At 43.3% G+C, this 14,938-nt stretch overlaps 1 protein-coding gene across 18 annotated transcripts in view; it reads right to left on the bottom strand.

Annotated features, from left to right (window-relative positions):
* PARD3 (par-3 family cell polarity regulator) overlaps nt 1-14,938 on the bottom strand; it is a 676,268-nt gene that overhangs the window by 100,991 nt on the left and 560,339 nt on the right. The window contains exon 23 of one of the 18 annotated variants that reach the window (XM_019933352.3): nt 5,411-5,540. The exons of the other annotated variants lie outside the window; for them this stretch is intronic. Coding sequence (XP_019788911.2) covers nt 5,426-5,540 — 115 coding nt within the window. The 3' untranslated portion in view covers nt 5,411-5,425. Of the gene's footprint in view, nt 1-5,410; nt 5,541-14,938 lie in introns of those variants that run through there. 18 annotated transcript variants of the gene reach the window in all.

Raw genomic sequence — 14,938 nt, 5'->3', positions numbered from 1 at the left:
ACCTGGGCTCCAAGAAAGGTCCTCTTCTTACAGCAAGTGAAGAAGGGCAGCCCTCAGAGTGGCCCTCAGAGTCCTAGCTATGGGCTCCCATCCCTGCTCTGAGTTCTTCTGCAGCTGAGGCCCCAAGGCCACAGCCTCCCATCCTTCGGGCAGGTATAGGAAGCATTTCCTCCTTCCAACATGTTACACGGTTGGCCTCTTGGTCATGGAAACAATGTCCTTTGTGCTGGTTGGGTGGCTGACCCAAGTATGGGTCCTGAAGCATAATGATGCTCTCGAGGAAAATGTACCCCAACTTACACACGGCCAAACGGAAATAAACTTAAGTGCTATCTATTTGAGTAGGACTGTTCAAAATGGACTTTTCGAAGATACGACTATCAAATTCACCCTTCAAGTATCAGCTGAACAGCAACTATATGCACAGCACAATGCTAGGCTGAGATGGGAACAGTGCTAATTTTTCTTCTTATTTTTGAACTGTGGAAGTTTGTAATCTAGGTGGGAAGACGAGATACATACATGTAAGCAGTTAAGCAGCTTTACAGAGCCAAGGATATTAATGCAAGAGATGTCATGAAATGGTACGAATTACAAGAAAGAAGGTTCTGAGTTATTCTTGAAGGTCAGGAAAAATGTGGAAAGAACGAGGAGGGAAAAGCATTCCAGACTGAGGGTGTGCAGTCCTGGAACCCTGATGCTCACCTGTCTGGCTGGTGCAAGAGGGACACATCAGGTAGAAATTTAGGTTGTGGCGAAAGTAAGAAAATCATCAAATCAAAGAGTGTGGATTCCAGCCAGTAAGCGGACGCTTTCCAAAAAATATTTCTCAGAATTCTAAGATTCTGTAGAGGTGACTCAAAATTCTCAATGACTTACATCAAGAATAAATAAACGTAATACCTTTGACCTTAAAACAAAGTTTATGTTAATAAAATACGATTGCTTTGATTAGTTTTATATACTAAGTTTCTACATACAGTTTCATTGAGAAAAAAGAATAACTGATAAGGGAGAGCTGCCTTTTTTAGTTATCGCAGGAAAGAACAGCATTTGTTAAACTTCAAGGATTGTGTTTTATTTATAATACAAAATCACTTCAAAATTAATTTAAAATTCATTGTATTTTTAAAATAATACAAATGCTTCATTTGACACTTGGAGTTCCTAGGACCTATAATGGCCAAGTTATTACAGCATCATCATTATTAATGGGATCAATCTGGCCACATCACATTATATGATGAGAACTAATTAAGACGGAATAGGTACCATAATGGGATTTAACTGCACGCAGGCTAAAGGAATCGCCTGTTTCCCCTGATCACACTTCCTTCTATACACAGGACCCACATTAATGTCACAGTGAGTTAAGCATCAGGCAGTGCTGGCAGATGACGGGCTTTTGTCCTGATGACTCTACAGAAAGATATTAATTTCAGTGTTGCAGCTCATTCAGAAAATTGCCTTGATAACTTGGAAAAGCCCTGTTTATGCATTCTGCTAGTGTGTGTGTGTGTGTGTGTGTGTGTGTGTGAACCCAAAGAAACCATGCCAGCCATAAAGGAAATTAAAAATAAACTTAAATACGCTTCCATATGCCAGTGCCAGGGCCCCAGAGACTTGATCGTAAACTTGCACATTTAAATGGTCTCCATGAATTTTTGATTCAAAAAGTGTACTAAGCAATTTCATCAGCACAATCACATAAAATAAATTTCCATTTGGGGAAAAATATTCCTCAGACAAGCAATGGGGTATTTTATTTAGATGTTCAAGTATCAGACAGTTTCTAATAAATGAACATTCTGGATTTTAAAAAGTCTAATAAAGCTACTACTTTCCCTTGTATTAGAAGGTAATACAGAGTGAAGAATACAGGAGATATAAGAAAGGGAATTTAAAACAATCAATTTTATGGAGTGATTGAGAGTTTTAAAGCAAAATTATATTCACAATGTAAGTGTTAAATCCCCATGTGTCAGTTCATTCAAATCCCCTTATACTGCTAAACAGAGAAGAGGTGTTTAAGTTCTTATACTACATTTTTTATACTTACGCCACTCTTTTCCTCTCACTGTATTAAGATAATTTTCAAATAGTGACTTTAGTTGCTGAGCATCCTTCATACAAGGGTGATTGAAAACAACCCACAAATAGATAAAGAGAAGGTAATTCTCTTATTCAAATATTCAACAAATACACTTCTCTAAACTTTTATTTCATATTTTGGGACTCAAAGTCATCTCTTGGACATGATTTTAAAATAAGAGGTTATTATAAAACAGGAGGTTGTCACCATGCTCCTAAAGTGACTGGGGCTTGTCTGCATGTGGACTGCCGGAGCTGCCACTTCCCTTTCCTGATTTATTAGATTCAAGAAAATATAAAAGAGTTGAATCAATTTAATTTTAATTCCAATTAAAAAAAAGTGTCTGGCAATTAAATGACAGTCACAGACTTCTAAGCCATGAGGATGCAAAAATCGGGACAGTATCACTAATGTGTAATGTTATTAGGAAAAATTTTAGTGGGCATAAATTAAATGGGGGGAAGGGCAGCAGAGCACTGGAGATTAAATTCGTAAAAGTGTTTGTTAGCAGAAAATCCACTTGTTTATTGAGAGACAGCCTCAAGTAGCTGATGGTGGAAGTGGATAATTTGTTTATTGTTTCCACTCTGAGGAAAGGTTTTCTTACTTATTTCCAACCAAAATAATGGGCCCAGTGGCGTTGTGTTTAGTCTCTAGGGCAGCTCCTGCCACCTGTACCAGTCACTGCAGACCCCACCCCCAAGTCCACCCTAGGCTTGCCAATCACTCTCTACACCATCAGACGCCTTGGAAAAGGTCTGGACTTCTGGGGTGAGGGACTTCGGTGTGGCAAAGGCTGGTGCAATCAGATCCGAAAATGACTACAATTAAAAAGAAAAAAAAAGCTTGCAAGGGGTAAGCCCCGCTATAGGGATGAAAGCCGGCCAATCATAAGACCCTAAATGACAAAGCAACTGAAGTCACTGGGCCTTCCTTGGTACAAGACTGTCAGTGGGAGGTGATGTGGAATTGTGCACAAATTGGTTTTTTTCTTTAAAAATCCTTCCTAGAAGGACTGGGGTTGGAGGAATCTGTGCCATCATTTGCTTTTATTATAAATGTCTTGATCTTAAAATCTAAGGCTAGTACGGATATACATATATACACACATAGACATTATGTATATTAACATGTATAAACACATATGTATATATACATTACATTATATATATGCATATGGAGGGCAAGAAAGTAGCAGAAGGACATGCAGTCTTTTAAAAATACACCAAATACTTAACACTGCACTCTGGCACCGCAGACGTTAAGTGGGAGCAGGAAATAACCGAGCGACGGGCACTGCTCTGACCTGCGCCTTCCCCCCACCTCCCCGCCCCCCCAAACAGATCCTGGAAGAAGATAAAAAATAAGACAAAGACCCCCCCCAAATCAATTTGACGAGTCTTCATCAAGCAGATTTCAAAATGTTTAAGAAAACCTCTATCTTAGACAAAATAAATTAAATAAAAAAAAGTCATCCTTTCTTCTCTCCGATTTGGTCTGCTCACTGGGCCGCCAGCTTTCAAGCCTGACCCTTCCTTGATATCCACTTATTGTCCCCAGACCTCAGCCCACTGGGCAATTAGAACACAAGCACTGCTTTCCAGCCGCCGCGTTTTAGTTGAACGCCTGATCAAGGAGTTCCCGTGAAAGCAAGCCCCGCACGGGGCTGGGGAACATCACAGCCGCTTTCAAGATGCTGCAACGTCCGCCCTCACAGTTAACAGAGCGACACCAGAAAGAGGGAGTCCTCGCTTCCCTGGTCCTTGCCCCTTCATCTGCTGCGGCAGCTCTTCCCCTATGGGAGCTTGCAGCCCTCGGCCACTCTAAGGTCTTCAAGTGCTTCCAACCTTATAAAGTTATTTCCACAAACTACTATCATTGGTCCTGAGAATGTATTGTAGTAATAAAACATAACCTAAAGTATCCAGAAGAATACTTCTGCAGAAGTATCTTCTATTGTCTTTGCTGTAAAAAGTAACATATATAAAATTTTTATGTTTGATCAAGATGATTTAATTAGAACAATACCTTTTGGGTTGCAGATCTCTGTAAGTTGTGCATTTATAGAGACAAGGGGATAAAAGATGCATCGTGAATAGGCTGAGATTTCTCTAACAAAATAACATGTCACCAATCAACTCTCCTCTAAGATAATTACCTACAGCAAAGTTGGTTTCTTTATTCACATCCAAGTTTAGCAAATGGAAAAACCTAAGATTTCAGCGGCAAAAACAGAGATTATGAAAGTCAAGGCATCCAGCGGACAGGTCAGCTCAGCCCACAGCCCACTTTCTACCAGAGCACAGAGACGTGGATGCCAACATTTTTTTCTTTTTAAGACAAGATAATGAGTTTTCATGTTTCTGTGAAAAAAGAAACCCATGAGCCAGAATGCTTCACAAACACTGACCTTTAGCGTAAGAAAGTCTCCTAAGGAAAAACAGGGATAAGAAAGTAACCCTCGGGGCTTCCCTGGTGGCGCAGTGGTTGAGAGTCCGCCTGCCAATGCAGGGGACACGGGTTCGTGTCCCAGTTTGGGAAGATCCCACATGCCGCGGAGCGGCTGGGCCCGTGAGCCATGGCCGCTGAGCCTGCGCATCCGGAGCCTGTGCTCCGCAGCAGGAGAGGCCACAACAGTGAGAGGCCCGCGTACCGCAAAAAAAAAAAAAAAAAAAAAGAAAGTAACCCTCACCGGTCCTTCTTACTGAGTGGCTTTTATGGAATTATCTGCAATCACCATGTAGAAATGGATGGACCTGCCTCCATCTAAATTCGTCATGAAACGCTGGACCTTGAGGCGTAGGGGTTGGAGTATATAAAGGGATGAACATTGCCAGCTCCAAAAAAGAATGCTTTGGGATAGAAGGAAGGGAAAAAACAATTGGGGGATCACAGATATGATCATTTTCACTTCCCATAACCCGCATGGTGGTCAGCTAACACAGTGCTTTCGTAACTTTAACAAGAGCACAGTATATGATTAGGACTGTTTCACTAATGATGGAATGAGAGATGATTTCTTTAGAATGTGATATGAAAGCACTGGAATCAGGACTGGATACCAGGTTCCTGGAGCTGTCAGTGGCTGGTGGCCTCTGCAAGGCCCCTGCCCCAAGGCCCCCCTCCCACAGAAACTGAGGGAGAGCAAAGCCAGGAAAACACCAGGGTGGAGGAGGGGGGAGACGCCAATATCTCCCCCTGCCCTTCCAACAGAAAAGTAACACACAGGTGATTCGTTTATAGCACGTGCACACAGGCACGCGCACACACACCGAGTTTAGGGAGTGTATTTTTAAATTTACTGCAGGTCACAGAGGCCCTGAGTGGAGGTATCTATAAATAGCATGGGGATCTGGAAGGGCAGCCCTCTGGTGGAACATTTCGGCTGTGGGAAGACTGCTGCTTCAGAATATCCGCGTGGGTGTGCCGCCATCCTTCAACTGGAGACCTGGAGTGGGGAGATGGTTTCTATCATGCGGTAACGTGAGAAACCTGGGTGTTTCGGTGGAGGAAAAGCAAAGCGTCGCATAAATCAACTCAAAATGTAAACATACCACTTAAATATTAATCAAGGTAATTACAGAAAAACAGTCCAGAAAAGCTCTGTAACAATCCAAGATAAATAAATGTCCCCAGACTCAAAAGAAACTCAGAACTCATTTGTTCCTAACGTGACTTGACTTTCTCCATATAACTCATGCGAATACCACATGCTTGGCTACATCTGTCCTCAATGAAATTATCTTCCAGTTGTTATCTGATTCTAATCCAGCAAACCTACACAAAACACATATTCAGGCTTATGAATAGCGAAAATGAAGTCCAGGATGAAAATCAATGAAAAGAATCACTATATCCACCAAACAGAACAATGCCATATTTTTAATAGAGCCTGTTTCTTAACTGCTTCCTTTAGGAACATGTTAAAAAGAAGAATGGGTATGTGTGCAGTGGGGGCAGGTATGCTTAGGCCAGTCTGTGGCTAAAACTCCTTACTAGCACAGAATGCCAATAACCTAGAGAAACAGGAGAAGCCAGTTCTCAGCATCCACAGGGAGTACAGGCTCTGGAGTGGTTTGAGCTGAAGTTTTGTTGAGGCAGTGTGGTCCGATGGGCTCTCCAAGAAGGAGAAAAGTACATCTATGTTACATGGTGATCTGGGGAAACAGAATTACACATAGTCGAAAGAGCAAGTGCAAAGGCCCTGGGGCAACAAGAAATGTGCCTGTGGAACAAGAAAAGCCTCATTAGCAAGGGGAAGAGTATTCAGCTCAGTGCTTGGTACTCACCCTGCATACTCAAGGGCTTCCTTTTCATCTTCTGAGCTCTTTAAAATTGGAAAAGGGGCTAGGCTAAGTAATCCAAGATGATTACCTAAACTCCAACATATTTTTGGTCACCAGGGAGGCAACTAACACAGGAACTTACTAGCTGTGTGACCTGGGGCCAGCTACTTCACCTCTCTGAGCCTCAATGTAAAATGAAGATAATTGCTACCATCTTGATGGGATTATTGTGCGGATACACGCCTGGCACACAATAGGTGTGCAAAATTACTGCTGACACAATATAAATATTCCTGGCTTGACCAGTCTCCTTTTAAGAACTTTCTCTAGTGGATTTTGTTTTAACAGGTCATTAACTTCTGGAGACACTTAAAGCTAAAGTGCCAAGACCAACGACAAGGGCAGACCAATTATAAACATGGATCAGTCAGCTCTGAAGCCTTAACTCAGTAGGAAGCTGTGATCCAATTAACCAACATTTGGTGTGTGGATCGCTGTTCAAAAATACAAACCTGTATAATGTCCATTTTGCAAGTTAAAACACATTCACATGCTAAAATTAGGAGAGAGACTTAGAGGAAGTTTCGGCCTCAACATCTCCCCACCACTTCTGTAAAATGCTGAAGAAGGAAAGGGCCTCCAAGCCATAAAGGATGCTTTCAGAAGGTAAACACAACCAAGAGTCCCATCACTATAATTTGTTCTTGTTTCCCAGTATGTGTCTGGTAGATACATACAAACTTTTCTACTATCTACAAATTTGCTTTCTTTTCTCCAAAATCAGTTAACACCAGAAATCTTAACAGCCATAGGTAACAAGCCATCTTCCTGAAACCTGCTGACACCTGGTTACGTGTCATTGCTTTGCAGCTTCATAATTCAGGACGTCCCTACAGGAAACATTGTTTGACCTCTATGCAACTCACATTGGTACTTTCAGACATGGCTACTGACCTGACAGTTGCATTTGAAAGCCCCCAATAAAGGCATAGCTCCAAAGTTTAAAACCCAGATTCTTCCAAAGGCAGGGGAAGGATCGAAGGGAAAAGTTGCACAGCTGGAAACATGATTCATCCTCAGAAATGGCCCCAACTTATCATATCAGGGTCAACTAAATGTGTCAGATAAGAATTTGGTGAATTTACTTCGGCTAACACTGCTCTCCTTCTGAGTACACACGGCTGGTGAAAAGCCAGATGTTTTCAATCCGTAAAGCTTAACACCACTGCACAGCAAAACCAGCTGGCAACATCCTGAAAGAAACTGTGCGTCTTTCTTGGAGGAGTCCGGGCCTGTTTGATCTTTTACACACACCGAACAGAGCTCTCTTCTTCCTCAGTCCACGCCTGTTTCACTGTCTTGGCAGCCAGCTCAGCAAAGACTTTGGGAGCAATAGCATAACCTCATCCTTTTTCCTAGAGCTCAAAAGTACTTGAAAAAAAATATACATTTTTCCCCCAAATAGATCTCTCCTTATATGCTAGCTAACTTGAAAGTAACATAAACATGATTTAGCTCTCCCACAATGATTTAACCATTTCATCTGATTTGCACCACGGTACAGATATACACGTGTGTGAACACAGGATCTATTTCAGCAATTCATATATCGCTCGCTCTTATAAGTTGGGAAGAGAGCCAGACTGAGGTTGGCTTGTGCACTAATCTATAAAGAGTTGTTGTGCAATTACTTGTATTTTTAAAAAATCAAACACAATGGGAATCTATCATAGGAAACAACTGCTATAACCAGCTCTCAAGCACAGACGTAGAGAACCCACGTATGGATACCAAGGGGGAAGGGGGTGGGTAGGATGAATTGGGAGATGGGGATTGACATCTCCCAATATATTGATACTACATATAAAATAGATAACTAATGAGAACCTACTGTATAGCACAGGGAACTCTACTCAGTGCTCTCTGCCTTGACCTAAATGGGAAGGAAATCTAAAAGAGAGGGGGTATATGTGTACGTATAGCTGATTCACTTTGCTGTACAGTATAAACTAACACAACATTGTAAAGCAACTATACTCCAGTAAAAAAAAAAAAGTCAATAAAAAAAAAAAAGAAAAAGCACTTCAAAAGTACCCATCTGGGCTTCCCTGGTGGTGCAATGGTTGAGAGTCCGCCTGCCGAGGCAGGGGACATGGGTTCGTGCCCCGGTCCAGGAAGATCCCACATGCCGCAGAGCGGCTGGGCCTGTGAGCCATGGCTGCTGAGCCTGCACGTCCAGAGCCTGTGCTCCACAACGGGAGAGGCCACAACAGTGAGAGGCCCACGTACTGCAAAAAAAAAAAAAAAAAAAAAAAAAAAAAAAGTACCCATCTGCTCCAGGTGATGCAGGCCAGAAGCTCACGAACAAACCTTGTCTATTCAGTACAAGCAAACTCCCAGTCCCCCTAATAAGCAACACTTTGTTGACCTAGCTTCAAACTATTGATGCACTTCTTTTTAAAAAATATTATATTTCTTTAAAAAACAAGTTAAAACTTGAACTTCACAATTTCCAACACTCTTTCCAAGAGGCTAGAATAAGTGAGATTTCACTACACAAGTAAATGGGATCTTTTATGCCACACCATTGCTATCTTCCATGCAAAGTGTGTCTTTCTCATAAGAAATTCAACTCCATAATGTTTATTGGTAAATTACATCCAAATTGCAAAAACATTTCAATGATCCTAAGGCTCTGTCAGATAAGCAAGCTAGGGAAACGAAAATACTCACCTGACATGGGGAGAATAAAGAAAATAGCACGGAGCCAGTAGACCATGAGGCAGGAATTGCTTTCCTCATAGTTAAGTCCTTGGGGATAAATCCAATGTCTAACAGGAAGTGAAAATTCAAAAACTTGTGTTTGCCAAATAAAGCAGTGATTGAGGGAATAAATCAATGAATGAATGAGTCTCTGAATTGACTATTAAAACCGCTAAGGAAATACTGATTTCCAGTATGGCCCAGTTGCTACCCGTCCTCCTATACTGGGCAGAGGTGAACTGAACCCAGATCTCTGGGGTTTCAGACCAAGTACAAGCAGAGCTTTCATAATGAAGAGGGAACAGCGAGAGGCAAAAGAGTCACCCAGCACACTGCATGACAAACGCCTGGAATCACAGGAGAGAAACTAAATTCTTAGTGGATAGACCTTCATTCAACCTGGTCATAAAATCCAGGTGTATTTCCCACACATTCTACCTTTGTGGTTCTTTCTCATAAAAATTCCATGCAACTTCCTTGGCTCCCAAGGCCTGCAGTGTTCGACTAACTTGGATCTCCACTCCGGCAAGAATCTCTGGCCCCTGCTTCGTGATTAGCTACCGAAGGCACCCCTGGCTCACAGGGGGTTTAGAGAATTAATTAATGTTTGCAAAGTGCTTATAGATCCACAAGCCAAGGGGTATTACATAAATGCAAATTATTAGCATTATTCTGTTTTCCACAGGGGCAGACTACCCAGAGCACTTATTCACGCCTTATAAGAAAACCAAGTCTCCCTAGCTAGGTCCTCCTCTGTTAAACGGGTTGTGGATTTACATACAACCCAGATCACCAACGCCTGCACATCACTCTGTGCAGGCCTTTGGATTTTTAACTTTTTTCTCAAGGATCTATTTTGGGACCCTTGGTTATCAGACTCAAAGCCTGCAACAGAGATCAGAACGTATCATGAAAAGCAAATCCCACCTCCAGAAAGGAATTACACATCTCACTTTCTCATCGCTGGGAGGAGATGAGACAGAGGTCTTGGCTGTGTCCCTTGGTGGAGGCCCGGGCCGAATTCCACTTTGAGCGATTACGTTCTGCTCACCTCAAGGTCTCCTGCCGTTCCAGCTGCGGGTAGTATTTATTGCCCCTTCCTGCCTTGAATGCTTTGCAGCCTTCCTCTGTTCTGCTTAAACAAGTGCTGCTGGCCACCTACCACAGCCCTTCCTCTGGAATGAGGGAAGCCACCGTGACCATCACTTCTAGGGCCTAGACCCCTGGCTTATTTTGTTATGTAGATTGGAGGAGCCATTCATATAGCATCTTTACACATGTACTTTCTGTCTTTATCTCTGTTCTTTTCACTTTAAACCTGGGAATACAGTTGGGAGGTTGTGTAACCATTACCCAGAGTTCTGATCCACAAATATCTTTGGCAACTCTTATCGGCCTTCTTTGAGAAATCCATTCCTTTGTACTGAAAAACACTCTTTTGGATCACGTCATTACTATTACACAACATTAGGGCACACTGTCATATAGATCTCCAAACACACTAGAGGAAGGAGACAAGGCTTTAAACGAGTCTTCTCGTATGTTAAAAACAGAAACAAAAACAAAGGGAAAAAAAGGAACCACTGTAAGTAATGCCTTCATTTGCTGGATATTTATTGAACTTCTCTATGCAACCAGACATGGCATTTATTTTAGGATACTTTTCTCTCTCACTTTTCAGCTCTAGGACATTTAAGTAACTTTGGTGACAAGGTGACAGGGCAAGCAGTGACCACAGCTCCCACTCAGGGCTTCATCTCGGAACCGGAACAATTACCGGGAACCTTGATGGGCCCCAGAGTAGGTAAGGAGGAATAGTAAGACTGAAAAAATAAAATAACACCTTACATATTGTATTACATACACACGCATGTGTACATACTGTATGTTATATTGTAGAGTTTCATAGTTTAGAAGGTGCACTGAGATGTGCCCCATTTAACTCTCACAACAACCCCCCAAGTAAAGCATTACACCCGTTTGAGAGATAGGAAAACTCTGCCTCCGAGGAGTGGGTGCTGTGCCTAAGAGCACAGAGCCACTCAAGGTGCCCGTCCCGAACTTGGACCAGGGAGCTCCTCCAGGGAGCAGTGGAGAGCGGTCAGCCTCTCACGCTTTAACTCAACTGATGCGCACGGAGGAAGACAACGTAAGAGAGAAGAAATACAGGCGGAGCGGGGCGGGGAATGTTTGAGGAAAGGAGACTCAACTTTTCCAGACACCCGCCAGCTTCCCACCAGCGCCCCCGTCAGAAAGACTTTCCAACGTGGATCTGCTTATATGAGCTGGAATATGAGGTCTGACCCTCAGTCGCAGCTCACTCTGGTGCCCTGGCCTCCACAGGCGGCTCTGAGAGTCATTATGGAAGAAGTCATCTCAGAGACCATGGCTGGCCCCAGATTTTATGCCTATGTTGCTCTCTGATCAGCCTAGAGTGAGTTTTGCTATCCCCAGAGAACACTGAGTGGAACAGCTGGGGCAGGGGTGGGAAGGGGCACAGAGCAGTGTCAACCTCAAGGGTCCATGTGACCCACCAGCCTCTCCTTCTTCTTCGCTGGGTGTTGAGGGTCCAGACATCTGCCTCCCCGCTGCCCTTCTGGGGTCAGCCCCTGTCTCCTGTATCCTTAACATCTGATGTCTCCCCTCTCCGCTCCAACCCTTCCCAACAGTACTGTGACTTCCTGTGGCCAGAAGCAGGCCTTCGTTTTTCTTGGTCTTCCCTGTGTACTAACTCCAAGTTGAAAAACCCCAAGTCCTTTCAGAACCCACCTTTGCTCTCTCCTACTGTTTAGTTGATAATATGAACTCTATTCAATGCGTAAGAACATATCCTTCTGGAGAAAGGACCCTGCGCCAGCGGCTACCAATGAGTTGGATTTCAGTTTATTGGTGTGTGGAGTCTTGGTCCCAGGAGGGCATGGGGCAGGGGGAGGGAGTGGAGGCTTCAAGGACTGGTCTTGAAGGCTGCTGGACACCTTCACAGCTGGCCATTTAGAGACACCATAATAGCAGCAAGAGGCATGGTATTGGGCAAGAAATGTAATAGAACATCTCGATGCTTCTACAAGGAAAATGCAGGGAAGTGTCGTTGAAAATTCCCATCTGTGAGAATCACGTTTGAAAGTCCCCGGCCAAGACCCACACATTCCTGTACCCTTCCCAAGCACAACCAAAACAGATGCTTGGAAGCTCTTCCAGGGACGGAGGCAGCATCAGTCCTGGTGTGGATCATTTTCTTCTGCATCTTGTCCCACAGAAAAAAATATCAGACCCCAACATTCATCAAGACACTGCCTGAAAGGGCAAAACAATGAACCCCAGGTCGGAAAGTTTTAGCATAAGGAAGGCACAAAGCATCTTCAACAACTGATGGAAGCAGTCACGTGGCCACGGGGTGGCAATAGAAGCGCAGCCCCAAATGTTCCCCCTGAATCTCCTTCTGTGATCCTGGTCTCCCTGTGTTTTCAGGGTAAACTGACTTACACGACATTCACACCCACAACAGTAAACCGCTTTCCAACTGGAGGGAAACCAGCGATGTGTTCCTTCGTTTTCTAGGGCAGCACTAACTACACTCTCCGAAAGTGAAGCCACCAGGCTTTGTTTTTAAGGCATTTAACTCATTCACTTTAATCAACCTAGTCAATCAAAGATGAGCTATATATTATCTTCCTCCCACGGCAATGAAAACCTTCCTGTCACCCTTGCCAGAGTGGGACAGCCAACCACCGGGTAGATACGGCTGGGAAAGGAGGACGGAGCAGCAGATAATTAAAGTGCTTTAGACCACTCGCCCATTGATTTTCCTCCTGTAAAGGTAGCTCAATTGAAATGATTCAGAATAAATCATGTGTTCGAATTATCCTCTCAAGTAAGAGCTGAGAGCATATTGATTAATAATTATTTGCACTAACAGACTCAACTAAGGCAATATCATCAATTACCTGAAAAATTGGCTGAGATCAATCACAATGGAATCAGCTGAGTTTGAAGAGCCATTGTCTTTTGCTTAGTATTTTTAAAGAGACCCACAGAGAGGCAGGGCTTCTGAATGGAATCCTAGGCTAGCACTGCTGGCCTGAGCGAATGATGGGCGATCACTTCTGAATATACATTGACCTGGACCTTTTAACTAAGTAATGAGTCTCCCACACTTCCCCTGACTGGGAGGTCTCCATGGGAAACAAATGTTTTCCACATATGATACAGGATGAATGTGTATAGTCCAAGGAATGTACTGCTGACGATAAAACAAACTGGGCCAGAAAGTAATGGGCTGGGAGGCTGACCAGCCAACGGTGCCTGTACATCCAAGTTTATACACACGGACACGTGAATATATGCCTAGGATTCATCCACCGAGTAACCCGCACATAGCAGACACAGGAACACCCAGAAATACCTGCAACCTAATTTATTCATGCAGTTGAATGTGATTTGAATAAAGACACCACTCCAAAGTGTTGAAAAATGGGGAGCTTACTTAACCTTACACATGCATTTGGCAACTCAAAAAAACATGGCTAATTTTGGCAGTGATGTCCAGTTCCAACTTCCCAGCTCCCCTGAAGATGCTCCACCCTGCGGCCACCACGGTCACTCTAAAGTACAAATCTGACCACGTGGCTTCTCCCCTCCCATCCTTCCCGGCACAGCACTGACTAATCCTGCAGCCCCTGCTAAGGGCCTCGGCCTCCCCCTCTGGCCCCATGGTGCTCAAAGTGTGGTCTGTGCACTCATGGGTCTCCCAGGCCCTTTCAAAGGGTCCACAAGGTCAGAACTATTTTATAATACTAAGACCTCACTTGCTTCCTTCGCCGGATTAACATTTGCACTGATGGTGCAAAGACAGTGCGCCAGGGAGCTGGTGAAACAGCTGGCGATCGGCACAGATCAAGGCAAAGACACCAGACTATACTGGTGGTCGTTGCGTTCTTCCCCTCCAAGCACTTGAAGGAAAATGAGTGCCAGTTTCACTCAGGCATAATCCTGATGAAGCGGTAACTATTAACGTTAGTAACTCTGGACACTGAGTACACCTCTTTTTAATATTCTTTCCTGAGAAAGCAAGTATGCATAAAGCAGCTGTGTCACATACATACCGAAGTATATGTTTGTCTCAAGTAAAAACGCTTATGGGATGGAGTTGAAAGCTGAACTAGGCTTGCCCCGCCCCCCCCACCCCGCCGCAACAGAACACCATTTTTAATTAAAAAGAACAAGTGACAAAAACCTGTTACTCAGACTTAGATATTTAAAAGGCATTTTCCTGAAAATAAACAAAGTATGGATTTGCCCCTTTGAGGCAAATTAACTGACAATATTTACGGCCAATGATAAAATCTGGGTTTTTCAGTAAACATTCAAACTTTGGAAAACTCACCATGAGTTTGATAGCTTCCTAATACTTTCAGCTTTTTGAAAAAAAGCTGAATGAAATGTAATATAATGTATCATCATTTGGAAGATCTTTAGAACTTAGCGGACCCGTATTTTCAAAGTGACCAATGCCTGGTGTAACTAAATCATGCAGGGGTCAAAAAAAAAAAATGATTTTTAAGAGCAGGAGAGATCAAAAGTTTCAAGGTAACAGAGAAAATTTCATCCCTGTGGTTTCAGGTTTCACATCACAGTCCCATGAAAGAAACCACCACTTGTCAGCTTTGGTGCAGACCACTACCCACAGTCAACGTGCACTGTCTTCATATACTTTAAACAACCCCCCCACTAAACAAGGTTGAATGTGGAAGCAGTTACGAGAAGCCAGCTGTCTTCTCTTAATAAGCCAGACATTCTA

Source organism: Tursiops truncatus, chromosome 2 (genome assembly GCF_011762595.2).
Source record: "Tursiops truncatus isolate mTurTru1 chromosome 2, mTurTru1.mat.Y, whole genome shotgun sequence".
NCBI lineage: Eukaryota > Metazoa > Chordata > Mammalia > Artiodactyla > Delphinidae > Tursiops > Tursiops truncatus.
The sequence above is the reverse complement of the archived record's forward strand: the minus strand, read 5'-3'. Positions and strand labels throughout refer to the sequence as shown.